Source organism: Lepidochelys olivacea, assembly GCF_965140295.1.
Source record: "Lepidochelys olivacea isolate rLepOli2 genome assembly, chromosome: 4".
NCBI lineage: Eukaryota > Metazoa > Chordata > Testudines > Cheloniidae > Lepidochelys > Lepidochelys olivacea.
In genome coordinates, this window is record NC_140414.1 from 102,539,612 (window position 1) to 102,558,109 (window position 18,498).

At 40.1% G+C, this 18,498-nt stretch overlaps 1 protein-coding gene across 2 annotated transcripts in view; it reads left to right on the plus strand.

The window, feature by feature from the left end:
* Positions 1-13,160, plus strand: part of BEND4 (BEN domain containing 4) — a 34,832-nt gene extending 21,672 nt beyond the window's left edge. Inside the window, exons 3-5 of one of the 2 annotated variants that reach the window (XM_084625420.1) lie at positions 1,210-1,301; positions 5,454-5,694; positions 9,411-13,160. In XM_084625420.1, coding sequence (XP_084481546.1) covers positions 1,210-1,301; positions 5,454-5,694; positions 9,411-9,628 — 551 coding nt within the window. In that variant the 3' untranslated portion in view covers positions 9,629-13,160. The remainder of the gene's footprint in view (positions 1-1,209; positions 1,302-5,453; positions 5,695-9,410) is intronic. The other variant, XM_084625421.1, reaches the window with a different exon arrangement.
* The last annotated feature ends 5,338 nt before the right edge of the window (positions 13,161-18,498 follow it).

Genomic DNA, 18,498 nt, shown 5'->3' on the forward strand with positions numbered 1-18,498 from the left:
TAGAAAGCTAGCTTTCTAAAATTGCTGCTATATCACATAACTTTATAAGAAAATATGGGGTAGGTAAGACAAATTGAAGCTCGAGTAAGTGTGTGGGAGCTCTAAGAAAACCAGCACAAAGTACAATTATGTCTTCCTTCAGAAGGTCAGAGCCCACAGAGACATCAAACTGGGGCCAAGATTTTCAGGAATGAACAAGGACATCAGAGCTTCAGTTCTGGGGTGTCTGGCTTGTGACACTTTGAAAGGACCTGATTTTAAGAAAGTGCTAAGTACACTTGTCTCACATTGGACAACCAAAAATAGAACCATACAAAATCACTCGTAACTTCTGAAAATCTTGCTTTGGACTGTTAGCCAAAGCTACAAAGACTTAAGTATTTTACCACTGTTATAAGAACAATCCCGACAAAACTGATTAAATACATACCATTTTGTATGTATTTAGTGTTACAGAAGTCAAGCATAATGCTATTAGTTTAATTCTCCTACAATGATTCAAGGTCAGGAATAAAGCATTGTATCTCAAAAATACTTCAGAGTTAATCAGGGATGTGGCAGAATCTGCTTAAGAGAGACCCATAATTGAATCAGACCTAATTAACCCATCACCTCTGGAGAAGAGATTAGGATGGTGATACCACAACTGAAATGGATGAGTGTGTTTGGTGGGGGGAGGGAAGAGAGATCAGACTGTTTCCATAATGCCTGGTTTTGTGACAAATTTAGGAAAGAAAAAACCCAATGTTTATGTATTATTAAATGTGCATACTGTAATGAGTCTGCAGTTTCAGACATATTCCAGCATGTTTACATGTTAATACTGAATGTATGATTTAAGTCCAAGAAATGTTTTCTCCCTGATGTGGTTTGGGCTGTTTACAGGGTGCAGAGTTTTTTTTCCATTGTCATTGCTGCTGACCTAATTCAGATTTGTAAGCATTATATTCTTTAAATGGAAAACCTTTGAAAAGTAGTGGGCAGAAAATAGAAAAGAATCCTCAGATACCTCAACACACGCAAAAATACATCAGCTGTTATATATTTGTTGAATGAAATGGCTGCACAAATCAAAAGGAGGGACATTTCCAATTGTAAATAAATCTTATAGGCATTCACAACGGAGAGAGACCACTGCTTAACTTAAGCTTGCTGTTTTATTTTGTGCTAGACAGCTAATATACAGTAATTGCAATTTGTTTCATGCAGTGCCCTGCCAGACTGTTTTAGATTATTTGAAGACTGTACTTCAGCATCACAACCAACTTATGATACCACAGCCAACAGACCATCCATCAGAGGTAGTATATGATGAACATGAGATATATATACTTCCGTTTGAAATTTCATTCAAAAGAAATGTATAGGTCAATAAGTCAGTAGGTACTGGAAGATTACATTTACTAGTAAAAATATATATAAAATCCAGCATTAAACACATTTCCAACATGCAACAAGTTTTTGGATTTACATAACCCTAAGAATGATGGAATAGTGCCACTACTAATTTAATCCAAACCTGCTCCATCCAGCAATGTTCCCTTCCCCCCATACACACTACACTTGTAACATAATGGATTGGTTTTCTCTGATCTTTCCTCAGGCAGAGATATCTCCATTAAAGTCAGACTTAAGATGGTTGAAATTGAAAGGTGGTTATCAGACTTCCTTCATATCTCAAACAATCCCACAATCCCAATTACAGACTTTATTCTCTAGAGTGTCTCTAGTGTTTGATAGATTCAAAACAAAAGGATGGACATTATAAATGCTTGTCACTAAGTTGGGGGGGGGAGGGGGAGTTAAAATAAGGTTTTTGGTGTTGAAAGGTACTGTATTGAAAACCCTGGAGACTAAAACCTCCACTTATCCAAAGAATAAGTATGGCTTGTGTATCAGCTCTAGAGCAATTTTCCCTAATATTTCCCCCAAAATGCTGCAACCCAGACCTAGAAAGAACATGTCTGGGGAAGATGGCTTTTGGTGTGTAAGCCTTTTTAGAACGTCCAGATCTGAAGTTGACAGCTCTCTCTTCCTGTAAATATTTTCAAATACCTCCACCGACTATCCACCACCCATGCAACTTACAGGGAAGATACTTAGTTATTCTGAGCTTCTGCCATTCAGACTTTGATTTCTCCCATATACATGGAAGATACAGTGCAAGGAGTGGATGCTCAGCTGGTCCAAACTGACTTAAGTGGAGCTATAGCAGATTTCACTATCTGAGGATCTGCCCCCAAGACTGTGTGTCACTTTGCTTCTCACCTTATTTTATTCCAAGTGGTTTGATTTTATTGAAAGCTGTATTTATCAGAGATCATTCACAGTAAGAATTGCAAGCTCTCATTTTCCTTTCTCTCTCCTTTTTTTGCTTAACCAGAGTTTTGAAGCCATTGTAAAAACTGGTTGTTCTGTAACTATCCATTGGAGATAATGTGTTATGATGGGAGAGGATTTTTGATTGAATTAAAAAAATATGAAGAGTTTAAACTTATGAATAAAAGATTACTCATGTATAGGTATAAGCATGAATTCATTTGTACTCTGAATCTTTCCTCCAGGATATGCTTGTTATATTTCTTTAGGATGTTGTTTTTTAGTTATTTTGTTTTAACTACGGTCAGATGCACCAAAATGCATCTTACATTTATCAAGAGTCTTTTGCCCCAAAGGGTTTTAAATACACAGGAATTAACGTAGCTATGTCTGGATTAAAATATAGCAACCGTTTAAGAGAGCACCTCAATACTACAGTCTCTTTAGACAGGCAATGAAGAAAAATATCCTAACAGACTGTATTTTCAGGGGGGAGGGGATATAGTTAGGGATAGCTGGAATTAAGTCAAGTACAGTGTCATGAACTCTTAGAGGACCACATGCAATCAGGGCCTTTTTACATTGCATTGAAAAGACTGCACTTCTATCGGCACAATGCTTTCCACTCCACACTAACTTTTTAGGGCAACTTGCTGCTTAATGAGGCCCCAATTCAGCAAAGTGCTTAATCCACAATGAACATAGTGGGACCAGATCCAATTACTAACCAGGCCAGATCTTGCTTAGCTTGAGAGAGATGACAAGACCACAGTCCTAACGGGCACTGCTCTGGTTCAGAGGTCATACTTTGAGTTTGTATATTTTGCTAGTACAAACACCGAATGTTTATTTTCTTTCTAGTTTATCAGAATTTTTTATATACACCTAATAGTTTAACAAGGAAATTCCAATAGCCTAGAAATGGAGGATAACTAGCTTTATACATGAAAGATTACAAGCAAGTTACTGATAAAAACAGTGGGTCAGATACTCCTGTGGCCAATCAGTGGTGGATCTGGCCCAGGGAGGCTCATCTCAGAGTAAGGGTGATCCTCTAGTTACACAGAGCTAGCACAGTGACTCTTAGACCATTCCCCCTCCCTACTGCCAGCAGAGCAGAGGAGAGGGAGTGAGGCTTGGGAACAGAGGTTGTGGCCAGGATGCCCTTGCACCACAGAGCTCCTTGACTAGGATATCAGCCCCTCAGAGCAATTTGCAGATGGCATAAGTTAATGCAGGCTGCTGCAACATGGTGCAGAGGGCCCTGACTAGAGGTAGCAGCCCCTGGCTGAGTACATGTACCTGCACTCTTTTTCTCTACAATTGTAGTAGGTCTTCAGCAACTCAGCCCTCTAGCTGAGTCACACACAGTCTGTCTGTGAAAACAAACACAAACCCCATAGTGCTGAAGTCTTGTACTCAGTCCCAGCAGCCACCCAAGAGTTCTGTCCTGCTCTCCTGCCAGCAATTGCTCTTGTCAGAGGTTCTATAGCTTCTTCAGCCAGCCAGGAATACCATTCACACTCCTCCAGCTCTAGGCAGCAACTAACCTTAATCTGCCCCAGCAGCTCTTTTTATACTAGCCTGCTGGACCCTGATTGGCTTCTTCCCTGCAGCCTCTCTGATTGGCTGCTTCCCCCACAGCCACTCTAGGCAGACTGGAGGACTTCTTTACAGTTCCTTTCTGGAATGGGGTGTGGTAGGGCCCTGAGGCCTCCAGCAGGGGGCCTCTGGGCCTAATCCACCCCATCACATGTAGCAATAGGATTAATAAAATGCCAAGGTTAGTTTTCAACTACCTTTGCACACTCACCCCGAGCTATGATTTGTGTGGATCGGCCATACACCAGGACCCCTCTGAGCTTTTGCTGGGTTTTCACAGATTTACCAAACTTATAAAAAATGAAAAGTAATGGGTGTCTGAGGCACATACCTCCCAAACCATCTCCCAGTAGGCTTTATAAACATGTGGGTGATGCTGGGGAGAGGGGAGGGAATTGTATACTATTTTTTCTTAAATTCACATTGTGCACTAGCTGTTTGTAAACAAATAGTGTTGCATTAGGAGAGAGGGGCCACAAGTGACACCTGCAGTAGAGTACCCCAGATTCCACTAATTCAAAAGACAGTATTTCACTGAACTCATTTTCTTAATGAACTCTCATTGAAAGTGTTTACTCTAATAATGCTTTTATGAAGCAGGCCTAATTTGGTGAAACTGTGCTAGATTTATAAGTTGCAATAAATGTATGTAGCGGTAAAAGTGAATGAGTCTCTAGGAAATTGTTTTTTAAATAGCTTAATTACTTTTGAACAAGTACATTAAAACTGAGAACTTGGGTTAATTAATTTGTCCTATGCTGTAGAATTTTACAGGCAACAAGAACTAAAGTAAATTTGTTTAGGTGCAATTGACCAAAGTTGGCTTATAAATGTTGTATGGGTTACAGAAATTCCCATAATTAGTCCCTCTGCATCTATTTAGAATTGGAATTTTAAAGCGCAAATAAATTATGAAGACTAAAAGTCAGATTTGTTTCCAGTTGACATAGTAGCATTTGTGTAAAGCTATCATTTGAGTTAATGTGGCATTCATTAATAGTAATGAAGCTTTTAGTTTTTTACAGTTCAGGTTTATTTATTTTCCTTATATTTTTCACAGTAACACAACTGATGTCAGGTTTTAGGTGTGTTCAACAAAAAGTAATACATTTATTATAAAAATAGACTGTAAAAAGTCACTTCTGAAGTAGTGAACTGTCGGCTGCCATAAAGAGACCTGTTTGATCACACTCTTCAAAGACATTTTTGCACATTTTAATAGATTAAGAAGGAAAGGTTATATTTAAATGTATCCCCAATCATTGGAGCTTCACACTTTTTAGCTTACCTGTTAAAGTTCAAGATATAAATAGCACTCTCTCAAAAAGCATCCTTCATACCTCACTGGGTCTTGTTATAGAAAATGCAAATGTAATTTTAGAAGTCCCCATTCTCAGTATGAGCAATTATTCATTCTGTAGGTATCTCATTGTCAGCATCTCAGCTAGTTAAAAGCATTTTTCTTTGCAACTGACATAGTCTTTACTTATTTGCCTTGTAAAATAAATAATAGAAATATTTAACTTTTCCAGGGAAGCAAGCAGTTGCTGAACAACTATCCTGTCTACATCACTAGTAAACAGTGGGATGAGGCTGTAAATTCTTCAAAGAAAGATGGAAGGCGGCTACTTCGATATCTCATCAGATTTGTTTTCACAACTGATGAGCTTAAGTACTCATGCGGCCTTGGAAAAAGGAAAAGGTCAGTGCAGTCAGGAGAGACAGGTCCTGAAAGACGTCCTCTGGATCCAGTAAAAGTAACATGTCTCAGAGGTACTGCATCTTTTCGCTCAGTGTCCACCATATGTGATCTCATTTCACCACATTGGCTCTGGCTAAATATAAGCTTTCAGCTTACTGCAGCAGAAATAGAGAGGGTTTTCGAGACAGATGACAAAAGTGGTTAGAGACATGGAAAAACTTCCATGAGAGGAGAAATTGAAGAGACTGGGGTTGTTTAATTTAGAGAGGGGTCAAATAAGAGGCTACATGATAAGGCATAGAGAAGGTAAATCAAATACTCCTATTTATCCTCTTATAATACAAGAACAGGGGGACATTCACAAGACATAATTAACCATGGAACTCAATGACTCAATATACCATTTAAGCCAAAAGCTTAGTAGCATTCAAAACAGGACTGGACATTTTATATGGATAAAGAGAACATCCACATGTAAATTAGAATTTTTATACAGTATATGTGTATACATTTTATAAGGGATCATTCTTCAGGATGTAAGCCAACATTAACTCAGAGGGGTTAGGAGGAAATTCCTCTTGTGGCAGGTTATTTCATAATTGTTCACTGTGGGATTTGTTGCTAACAAGTTGGACCACTGCTCTGATCTGCTATGGCAATTCCTATTTTGTTTTTCTGATATTTTATTAAGGCTTGTTGTCAGCGTTTATAATGATTCACATAAAACTTTTTAACTAGCTTGGTTTAAAAAAAGCCCTTGGCATTAGTCTTAGTGTGTCCACTTCACAAATATAATATCTATTTCATTCTTTTAAATTAGCCTAACTTTCATAGCACTACATGTGCAAAAAGTCATTCCAAAGCGATTGACAACATAAAACCTATGAAGTTATTAGTAAGCAATGAAAAGGAAAATACAGGGAAAACACCAGAAGCAGAAATGGTTACATTTGAGACTGAACTTCTATCCATTTAGATTAGAAGTAACTAACAAGGCCTGGCAGAGCAGACTTTTAATTGTAATATACTTACATAATCACATAATACATTTAAAGTATTATTTTTACATAAACTCAGACTGAGGCATGGTATTTTCTGCTACACAAAAGATTCACCAGATGTTAAAGCAACATAAAATGAATTATCAGAGCTTAAAAGAAGTGGGGACAATGCATTTCAGTGTATGCAGCGTGCTGCAGAGAGGTTTGGAGCTGGACTCAAGGTGTCAAGTTCTCTGGAAGTTAAGGACTTAAAAGTTGAACAGAAGTGCATCAGGCTTTACTAAGATTTATTAAATTCAATTGTAATTTATACAGGAGCAGAAATATAATACAAACCCTACCACCACTCTATGCTTCCTCAGTTGCCAAGCCAGATTTTGAGCAGGGACAGGACCAGGAGACAATGGGGCATCCGTGGTGCCACCTTCAGTTATACCTATTGGCTTTAAAAGGCATCTCACATACACCTAATGGCCACCCCTTCTGTCACTGCACTCTCTCCAATCCCAAGGCAGCCAATGCGCAAGACTTTGCCCTCTGGAACTTTATCATTTTTGAACCACTAGACATGTGCTATAGATGTGTGTACCCTGTAGTCCTCTGTGGAAAAAGTGGCATTTCCATAAATAATTTAGAATCTTGCACAGGAGGTCAAAATGTCTGGGCTCCATTTTGCCTGTTAAACTGCTTGGTAGAGATTTATAAATTAGTATACCCATGGGTTGGCCAGGCAGTGTATGGGCAGTGCAACATTCTGCAGTGCCAGGGATCCAACTGAGCCTCTCTAGCCCCTACCCAAAGGAAGGTAGTATTGGTGATCCTTGGCATTGCATAATGTTGGACTGTCCTCAGGGGTCATGGCAGGAAGTGAGAACTACTTATCTGTCTGCAGCCAGAGGGACTGATTTCAGAGAGCCATTTCTAACCTGCCTTACTGCACAAGGGGAGGACCTGTGAGAGCTCAGAAGAGTGCTTGAGGAATTGAAGGGTTTCTTTTTGGTGGGGGGTAAAGAAATGATTATTCCTAAACAAAAGTGTTAGTATTCGATAACTATTACTTGTTTGTCATTCTTCCTCCACCCACCCAAGAGAAAGATATGTTTTCAGTCAGTCTGAGCACATAATTCTGAAGCACAGGGGAGTGTAGCCTTCTGAAGTTACATGGCACATCCCTTGATAATCTCTTCTGTAGAAGTCCAGTGTAGATGCTGCTTCTTGAAAGAGATTAATAAGGGTTTTGGGGGAAGAAAATGGATAGATCTGCTTGTAGCCCTACTGAAATAGATTAGATGAACATTTTGGAGAGCAAGAGTGGAAAACAATATTTTTCCTTAAAAAGGTTGTCCCTTTCGTAAGTGGTAACTACTGAAAGCTTACATTAACATCTATAAAAGTTCTAAAGATTTATTTCTTCTATTGAAAGATCTCTGGAACCATCTTTAAGTTTTAAAAAAGCCCAGCAGGCCTAAACTGTAGCACTGTTTCTACACAAGTAACCATTATCTTGAGCAACATCCCAGTTTATGAAACCTCATGCAATCATAACTAGACTGCAGGGACAGTATTGCTTGCACAAATTTACAGGAAGAGGAATTCAAAACAGAAATAGATTCCACTTTTGAAGGGGCATTGCTGGAGTAGCGATGCAAAAATCATATGTCCCCATTTTACAAAAGATCAGCTTGCAACTATTGATAACAGCATTCCCTGGTCTCAGGATGTTGTGACAGTAATGAAATTAACTTATACCGCCTGTTGTATCAATAGCTTGTCAGTATTAGAAAGTAAAATGAGAAATATCCTGCTGCTTGGGGGAAAAAATAATTGTGGAGAATAAATAAAAGTCTACTGCTGACTAAGATGTAGTGCATCCACTAAATAAAGTGCTTCCACTTTTAAAATTATATTTTGTCATTTTAAAGTCTATGTACTCTGGTTTTGAGATCTGACTAGCATTAAGAGTTAAAAACCTGTCAAAACCACTTCTGTAATTCTAACAATCAAATACTTCACACATACAAAAAAGTGAAAGAAGAATAGTAGTTCTGACAATAAGAATGTGACACAAACATAGCCATTCGACATAAGCATTACCCATTTAAATAGCCAGCTTAAACATGGCACAACTTGGTTTCTCATTCATGGATAAACCCAGTGCTAGGCTGTGAAAGGGCAAGTTAGTCCCTGCTGTCTCATTGAGCTATTTCAATGGCCAGTATAGTCTCTAGAACACCAACATCATATCCAGAAACACACAACATAAGTTTAGAACTTAAAATTAAGACAGCCCAAAAAGGAAAAAAGATACCAATCTGAAATAGTGTTTGAAACATTAAGTTATAAATTGCTGAAATCTGCATATATTAAACTAGGTAGCAGAGGAAGACCATAAAGACTCATGAATGTAAGCACAATAAAATTGAAGTGTATAAGGATTACAGGTTTCAGATAAAATGCATTTCCTATTTCATACCAACCTTTACATGCATTGCACGTTCAATATCGTAAAAATCTATTAAATGTATTGTTTTATTTCAGCAAGCAGAAATTGCTCTGTAACTACACCTACACACATACACACACAATTGCATATGGTGAAATAAGTGTGCCTAGAAATAAAATAGGTTCAACTGGCATTATCATGGCATTTCCTATAAGGTTTTATTCCTGTTTAAGTCATCATAATAATGCTCTATTTATTACTTGCTATAAGCGCTTGCTAGTTGGGCAATAACAATGTATGCTACAAAGATAATCTGTTTCTTATCACTGTCTGTTTTCCACAGAGTTCATTAGGATGCATTGTACTTCCAACCCTGATTGGTGGATGCCATCTGAAGAACAGATAAACAAGGTTTTCAGCGATGCAGTAGGACATGCTCGTCAAGGACGTGCAGTGGGGACTTTCCTTCATAATGGTAACTCATATTATGAAGGGATAGACCATCAAGGTTCACAAGAAGAAATCTTCAATAGGGGTATCCAAGATGGCTCTGGAGATTGATGTCAATGAAGGAAATCCATACTACAATAGCAACCAGTTAAATAGAAGATACTTTACTAGAAATACTTTCCTTGAAGTCATTTAAGAATCCAAAGCATGTTTGAACTCATACTGTAAACATTCCAGGTTTTCCAGCCTGTCCTAGTGCTCCACTTAACAGAGAATGATTCATTTCAAGGCCTGCCTATGGGATTCCTTGGTGTGTATAAATTGCAAGCCTTTTATAGAATCTTCAAAGGAAAACTGCAATTCCATTCATCTAGTTCTAAAGAAAAGTTAATTTTTAAAAAAGGTATCAAATGACTAAAGAAACAAAAAGTCACTGTCTTGTCTGCTGGCTGATACTGGGTCCAGTTCTGAATTCCTGGGCAGAACTGAACTCTGGCAAAATTCCTGACTACTATTAGTTTTGCCTGAGTAAGGGATTTAGAATCAAACCCAGAGGCTTGTGACAAAGGAAGAAGTCTTCTATTTTTTACTAGAAAGTAGTATAGAAAAATTATAAAAGTTACCTTAAAATGTGGAATATTCCGTTTCATGTTATGTACTCAAGTCCTGAACAGTACTTCCTTTGTCCAGCAATACCAGGAAATTAAACTTCCGTGCTAAAATGGCAGTGCTCATTGGCAACAAAATCCTTAAGTTAGGAGGTATCAAAACAGTAACAGGTTTTTCTAAACCATTAAAAATTTCTGTGTATAAGTGATAGATACTATGTTTATCTAAAGTATTGAGCTAATCACTGCAGTTTTCCTAAAAATGAGTTTGCTATACCATGAATTTCCATTTCAGGAGAGTTTATTTTGCTGCAGTATTTTATGGCTTTAAAGGTTTACATTTGCATTTGTTTGTGCTATTGTTTGTGTTTTATGCTCATTGCCTGATCTGTTTCAAGGAATGAGCTGGTCCTAATACTCAGATACTCAATGGTGCATGGAGGGAGGGATTCTATAATAAAAGTCCAATTTATCCTTTTGGCTATTGGGCACTTAAGCATGGGCTCCAGAACTGATTGAGAGTTGTAAACAGATATTTGTGCTAGAAATGAAGCTGATTCACAATGGAATACAATATTGGAAGCAGTTGCCAAGGTAAAAAACTCAATTTACTGGAGATTTTCAGTAGTAGGATTAGGGTACATTGTCACTGTAGGAAAGTTTTGAAAAACTGATGCACTCTAGAAACATTTAACACCAAAGAAACAACACCCTCCCCTCTCATTTTCAGCATATTTAAGTCCTCCTACTTTAGGTGAGTCAGGCCTTCCCCATCACTCCTAGATTCTTGAATCAGCTTTTTCCTGAGACAGCACTTCCTGTTTGACAGACATATTGAACTCTTTCTACGTGGATGAATCTTCTCCATCTCTGATTGCCTTTATCTCTACCTCATCTTTGCCTGTTTTCCTAAATATTTTCCACCCCATCCCTCACCAGAGGGTGTGGGCCTATAGAGGATCTACCAGCTAATTTCTTCACTTCTCCCCACCATACGGGTGACTACTGGATGGGGAAAGCTATATGCAACACTCTCCATAACAGCCACCAGGGGTCTCTCTGATCCAAGGTGCTCCTATACAACTCCTGCTGGACCAAGGGTGAAGTAGTGAGGCACCTGCTCAAATACTAATTCCCCATGCAATAATTTCCTCCTTTTATCTGTCTCCTCTTTGTCTGCCATTGTGAATGGTTTCTGCTGTATGTAGTGCCCCTCCTGTCAGTCAGTCAGAATAAGCACATCATCAGCACAGTGCATCTATAGAGCAAGATCATGCTGTCCTTGAAGCTACTAACAGGCTGTACCTGGATGGTGTTTCAGGAAACAGTCTTCTGTACATACCTTTGTAGATACAGTCTAATACAATATAGGCTTTAGGCCCATCAACATCCAATACCTCTTAATTTTATTTTTTCTAATGTTTTTAAAGGGTTTTTTAAATCTTCATTTGACTTAGAATAACAAATTTAATTTCTAAAAACTAAGTAGTAATTTAATTGCATTTGGTGTAACCATGCCATCGGTTTTTAAACAGAATCCCTTACTCTAGTCATGAGAAGGTTCTGCTGATAGATCAATGGCACAAGATGGTCTCCTTTGGAAGAAGCTCAGCATGTGTGTCCTTCCGCAGTACAAATATTCTGTTGCTTTTCACTATTGAACTTATACTTTAAAAAAAAAATTAGTAGAAAATAGTACGTTGGTCAGACAGTGCAAGTCTCGCAGGTACGTCTTTAATGTGGTGTCACTTACCAGAACTGTAAAACATGTCAGCATTATACTGTAAATGAATATTTACAGCCTGAGTCAGCATTGTACTGTAAATTTGTTGACATTATGTATCATGATGTATTTTTGTAAACATTATGATGGCTTCTTTCCAATGTTGAATTGTATGAAATTAAAAATGAAAACATTTCACTTTGAATAACAGAGAAAAATATCACTGCATTAGCAGGCCGCTCTCAAATAATAATGTAGGGATTTTGGTAAAGCAACCAGTAAGCCTAGCTTTATTTTTAGTGTAAAGGATAGTCAGTCTTCTGTCCTAAAATGCTGGTATAACTTCACAATACTGCCCTCTCCTGTTGTGCAAAAAACCAAACTGTGGCCTGATCTATTTATGTATGTAAAGACTATTTATCTATGTAAATGAGTTTTCAGGATCAGACCTATATATGCCAAAATTCTGCCCTCAGCTGTATGTGTGCACCTACCACTGAAGCAAACGGGAGTCACGGATGTGCAGAGGACAGAATTTAGATGTTTGTTTTATTTTTTAAAGTTTCAGATTGCAAAATCAGTCCAGGGTTTATGATGAACTATCGTCCCCTTGGCCAAACTCACTTCATTTATAACCTTTCACAGCTACTTATTCTAACCAGTCCAAGGCATGTATTCTCATTGCATTGTAAATCCATGTGTATTACTGAGAACACATCTGCAAGAAACTAGGAATAAATTCTGGGGAATACTAGGGATCAGAAGTAACAGCATATAAGCCATTGCACAACTATATATTCATGTTAAAGCACTGTGTTTTGAAAAGTATTGTATTAATTTACAGTGCGATATGTACATGGAAAAATTAGAACAGAAGGAAGTTATGTCGCCTCACTCAGAAAATAGTCCTAAAATGGTTCTAGAAGATAGATCCTTTGTCTTATATATTCTTTAATCTTGCTGTCCTTTATGTATCTACCCTCTCTGAAACTTTGTGTAGCAGTACTGCATACCCATTAGTGCCAATCTGCCTTTGCTCTATTTTCTATGACAAATAATTGTGGAGAAACTGTGATTAAAAAACCCATTAATCCTAATATTTTTATTGTTAAGGTGTAGTTCATTCTATGAATACTTTCTATTGATGATTGTACTGTGTAAAGTAAATACAAGTTAGGGATAGCCTAATACCAGATACTGTACAACAAAGTGCATAGTGTAATATAGACTAGTAAGTTTTTGTGACAATTTCTATAGGATGTGTGAATTGTTTTCTATGTGGCAACACACATTTCTTTTAAAAACTTTAAAATGTGAGAATTTTTTAAAGTCAATATTTTTAATTATAAAAAACATTTGTTACTAGAGTTTGCTATTTCAGGTGTTATCCCTAATTTGAATATTGGTTTTATTATTATGTACTTCTAGTTTCATTTGTTCTGTTGCATAACAATGCACAATAAAAATTTGTCAGTTAATAGTTTGCTGGGTTTTCTGAACAGGTCATTGAGTCAAAACAACTGTATTCACTATTTGGTCTAAATATTAATATATTAATAGATGAAGGGCTGTGTTGCTGTCTTTTTGATTAAGTGTTTTTATAGTTTGAAGCATAGTGGGGGAGCACAAATAAATACAATTAAATAAGAAAACAGTACAAAGGCAAGTACAATATAAAGCCAAAATTCACCATGACATAAAACATTTTACATTTATTCACTGCTGTATGTTGGAAGAAAACGTAGAGAGAGAACCTGACTGCAAACTGGTTCTTCGATTAAGGCTGTGATTTTCAAAAGAAGGAGCCCAAATTGCATTTCTGTTCAGTGGAAGTTGGGTGTGTCACTCCTTATGTGCCTTTGAAAATCACAGCCTAAGTTCTTTCTGTAAGGGAGTTACAGCCTTGATGACAACAAATGGTCACATCTCCAAACACTTCTATTGAACTGGGGAAGGGGAAGAGACCTGCGCCATTATAGACAAGGCTGGGCACACAGCTTATGTGTAAGATTGCCAAACAACTTCCCATTGTAGTGCCACATTTTTAGTTTCTTATGACTTTGCCAAGCTTTAACAGCATGGGCTGAAATTTTCCATGCCAAGTGCCTACTTCAGGCTGAATTTGTTTGGAAATGTTCAGCTAACACAGTTCAGCCATTTCAGAGAATGACATTAGGAGAAATACATTATTTTGCCCATGTTAAAAAATATCTGGCAACCTTTTCTTTGAACAGCTCTAGCACCCCCATGCTTTGGGGCAAGCACTTGAAATCTGGCAGGGGATTTGTATCGGAGATGTATTTTTTGCTGTTCCCATGAAAGTCTGACCAAATTTGGCAGTTATAAGGCTTTTGGCCAAGTTATAAGCCAGTTCAGACGTGCTCAATAGAGACATCTTCAATTTTTAGCCGCTAAAACTCCAGATTTTGCCCTCCCCTGCCATGCTCAAGCCTCTCTGATTTCCTAATGTTGACCAGACTGCATATGCAGGCACCATCCCTTCAGAGCTCCTAAGGGTGACTGGACTGTGCATGTGCCGTCCACACAAAGCGATTGGGCCCATCAGTTCTACCTGCATTATTACCACAGAGCAACTGAGCATGCTCCCTCCACACCAGAGCTAGAGGGGCTCAAAGATTTTCTCAGGAATGACGGCTCAGGCTGGGGTGAGGCTGGCCCCTGCAACAGGGAGCCTGTCCTTCCTGTGCTTTCAGCGACGCCCTGCTGGCATCCAGGCAGTGTGTGGAGGAGGAAGCCCTGTGAGTTGAATACAGGGAAGACAGTAGCTGAACGAGGAGAGAGAAAAGAGTAGATTGGGACAAGTAGTCTGGTAAGAGTGGGACTGTGGGTGGGGGAGAGAAAATGGGACTGGAAGCTATTTGGCCAGGGAGGAAACAGATTGGATGAGGAGCTTTATGCCACAGACTAGAACTGGTGGACAAGGAGACCACACTACACTAATGCACACTGGGGAATTTTTGGCATGCGCTAGCAGAGTCGACATGAGCCAGTTAGCGTGCAACACGTTGGTGTGCTTTAGAAATCATACCCCTCTAGTGCCCATTGCCATGCTGTGTAGACAAGCCTGGGGCTAGGAATCCGTGAGGGAGAGGTGGAAGACAACTGAGAAGGAGCTGGGGGGCAGGGGAATAAGTAGCACTGGCTGGGCAGAGAGTCTGGAACAGGGAGCCAGAGATGGGATTGGGGTAGGACAGAGAGCCCAGAGAGGGAGCCAAGGACAGGGAGCCAGTAAGGGGGACAATGAGAGAGAGAGAGAGAGAGAGATCAGATGAGGAACTGTGAGGAGGTCACTTGGATTGGCTGGGCAGTTGGGCAAGGAGATGGACTTTGTGTGGGGAGGAAGAGAAACTGGCATGGGATGGGAGACTGGGACTCAGATAAAGAGCTAAGAGGGGGAGAGTAGGACTGGCTAAACAAAGAGATTGGGACTTGGAAGAGAACAGCAGCAGCCTAGGATCAGACAGGCAAGGAGCCTGGGATTGGTCCAGGAGCCAGGACTGAGGAAGAGACAGAACGAGGGCAGTGATAGGTTGGAGGTGATGGGGGAGAAGGAAGAACAGGCTTAGGGAAAACCAGCAGAAAAGTCTGCTCCCATTAGATCACATTCCCCTCCAAAGCCTGGAACGGAATCCAAGATTCCGGAGTCTCACCATTCCCCCTCTGCTTTCAGCAAATATCTGTACAACCCACTGCTAAAGTGTGTCTCATCTACCTCTAGTGCTGGTCCACAGAGGATGGCAACCTACTACTGCTGTGAGTTACTCCGTTGGCTCAAGTGAAAGAGTCTGTGCAGCGCAGCTAAAGGTTCCAGCCCTGCTGATGACCCAGGTGGGTGTCAATATGATGCTACATAAGGGAATTTCTGCCTTAACTTTGCTTTTTCTACACATCAAAAAACTGTTAACATTATCAACATTGTAAAGTCAAGGACTCACAAGTTAAGTAACCTTAAGCCTGACATTTCCTAATTGTGAGTGCTGGACTTTGACTTTGCACCCTTAATAATTTTCTTTTAACATAGTTTTTTTTTTTTTTTGCATGTGTGTATGTGTGATTACTTTATATAGCTGTGAAACCATTTGCTGCAGTAACATGAGGCCATTACAGCATCCACAGAATTGAAGGGGGAAAGCAGAAATATACATTTCTGCTTTATGCTGATGAGACTCTGCTGCTGGTATCCAAGCCAAGACCTTAGTCCCTAGATCATAGAACCATAGAGTTAGAAGGGACTGCAAAGATCATCTAGTCTAAGCCCCAGCCAAGAGGCAGAATTTGTTGAGTCTAAACCATCAAAGACAGATGGCTATCCAACCTCCTTTTTTAAACCTCCAGCAAAGGAGCTTCTATGGCCTCCGTAGGCAGTCTGTAATAGTCTTCCAACAGATATCAGGGAAGTTAAAATCCCCCATTAATAATGCATCCGATGAAGTGAGCCGTAGCTCACGAAAGCTTATGTTCAAATAAATTGGTTAGTCTCTAAGGTGCCACAAGCACTCCTGTTCTTTTAGCTCGGTTGTGTTAGCTAACATTGTTACCTGTTTGTAGCATGCCTCATCCACTTCCTCTTCTTGATTGGGTGGGCTATAATAGACCTCCACCCTAACATCGCTACTATTCTGTTCCCTTATTATCCTCACCCAGAGACTCACAGGAGGTCTGCTGCTCACAGCCTCTTGGAACTTCGGAGAAGGTGTATACATTCTTGCCATGCAGAGCATCCTACTTTGTCCCCATACTCATCCTTCTGGAACAAGGTATATCCCTCGGCGCTGGTACTCCAGTCATGGGAGTTGTCCCGCCAAGTCTCTGTAATGCCAATTAAGTCATAATTTTCTTCATGTACCATGACTTCCAGTTCATCCTTCTTGTTCCCCGTACTCCCTGCATTGGTATACAGGCATTGTTTTACTTGTCTTCATATAAACGTTTGAGCTGTTGTCCAGAAAGAACAAAATATGGACTGAATCACAAATACTTATATTTTCGGCAGATGGATATTATTTGTACTATGCTAGCGCCTAAGGCTTTATTGTAGCAGGCACTGTACAAACACCCATTGGAAAGACAGTCCATGCCCCAAAGCGCAGACAATTTAGCTTGTAATGGAACAGAGGCAATCTAAGCCCATTGGTCAGACTCTCCCACTCGCCTAACCTTTGTTAGCCAGAAGTGTAAACTGCTTCCTTTTGCCTCTTGGGACTTTAAATGGGCAGACAGGTCTAAAAATGCATTCACACGATCGTGGTTTTGAAATGACTGATATGGTCAAAAGATACTGTGTGAAGCAGGAGATTGAGTATCTGAGAACTGAACAAACATGCTGATTTATCACTGGCCCTTGGTAAAACATGTAAGTGTAATTTTTATCCCACTTCCTTTATGTACATACCCCCTTTCTTCTCTCTAGCCATAGTCCTTATTTTTGAAGTTAGAGGTTGGATAAAATTTCCATGAGTGCCTACATGAAAATGTGATTTTAAATGTGTTTAAAATTTTCGAGTGGAGGGGAAGCGAAGAGAGTTCATGTCTACAGAGAAACTGCACATGCCATTAGATAAGCATGTGACGGAGAGACTGTGATGGAGAGACTGCCGAGACTCATCAAGCCCTCGGATCACTACCCCTTCCTGCTTCTCCACGTGGGCATCAATGATACTGCCAAGAATGACCTTGAGCGGATCACTGCGGACTACGTGGCTCTAGGAAGAAGGATAAAGGAGTTTGAGGCGCAAGTGGTGTTCTTGTCCATCCTCCCCGTGGAAGGAAAAGGCCTGGGTAGGGACCGTCGAATCGGGGAAGTCAACGAATGGCTACGCAGGTGGTGTCGGAGAGAAGGCTTTGGATTCTTTGACCATGGGATGGTCTTCCATGAAGGAGGAGACGGGCTCCATCTTACAAAGAGAGGGAAGAGCATCTTTGCGAGCAGGCTGGCTAACCTAGTGAGGAGGGCTTTAAACTAGGTTCACCGGGGGAAGGAGACCAAAGCCCTGAGGTAAGTGGGAAAGCGGGATACCGGGAGGAAGGCTTTGGATTCTTTGACCATGGGATGGTCTTCCATGAAGGAGGAGACCGGCTCCACCTTACGAAGAGAGGGAAGAGCATCTTTGCGAGCAGGCTGGCTAACCTAGTGAGGAGGGCTTTAAACTAGGTTCACCGGGGGAAGGAGACCAAAGCCCTGAGGTAAGTGGGAAAGCGGGATACCGGGAGGAAGCACAGGCAGGAATGTCTGTGAGGGGAGGGCTCCTGCCTCATACTGAGAATGAGGGGCGATCAGCAGGTTATCTCAAGTGCTTATATACGAATGCACAAAGCCTTGGAAACAAGCAGGGAGAACTGGAGGTCCTGGTGATGTCAAGGAATTATGACGTGATTGGAATAACAGAGACTTGGTGGGATAACTCACATGACTGGAGTACTGTCATGGATGGTTATAAACTGTTCAGGAAGGACAGGCAGGGCAGAAAAGGTGGGGGAGTTGCACTATATGTAAGGGAGCAGAATGACTGCTCAGAGCTCCAGTACGAAACTGCAGAAAAACCTGAGTGTCTCTGTATTAAGTTTAGAAGTGTGAGCAACAAGAGTGATGTAGTGGTGGGAGTCTGCTATAGACCACCGGACCAGGGGGA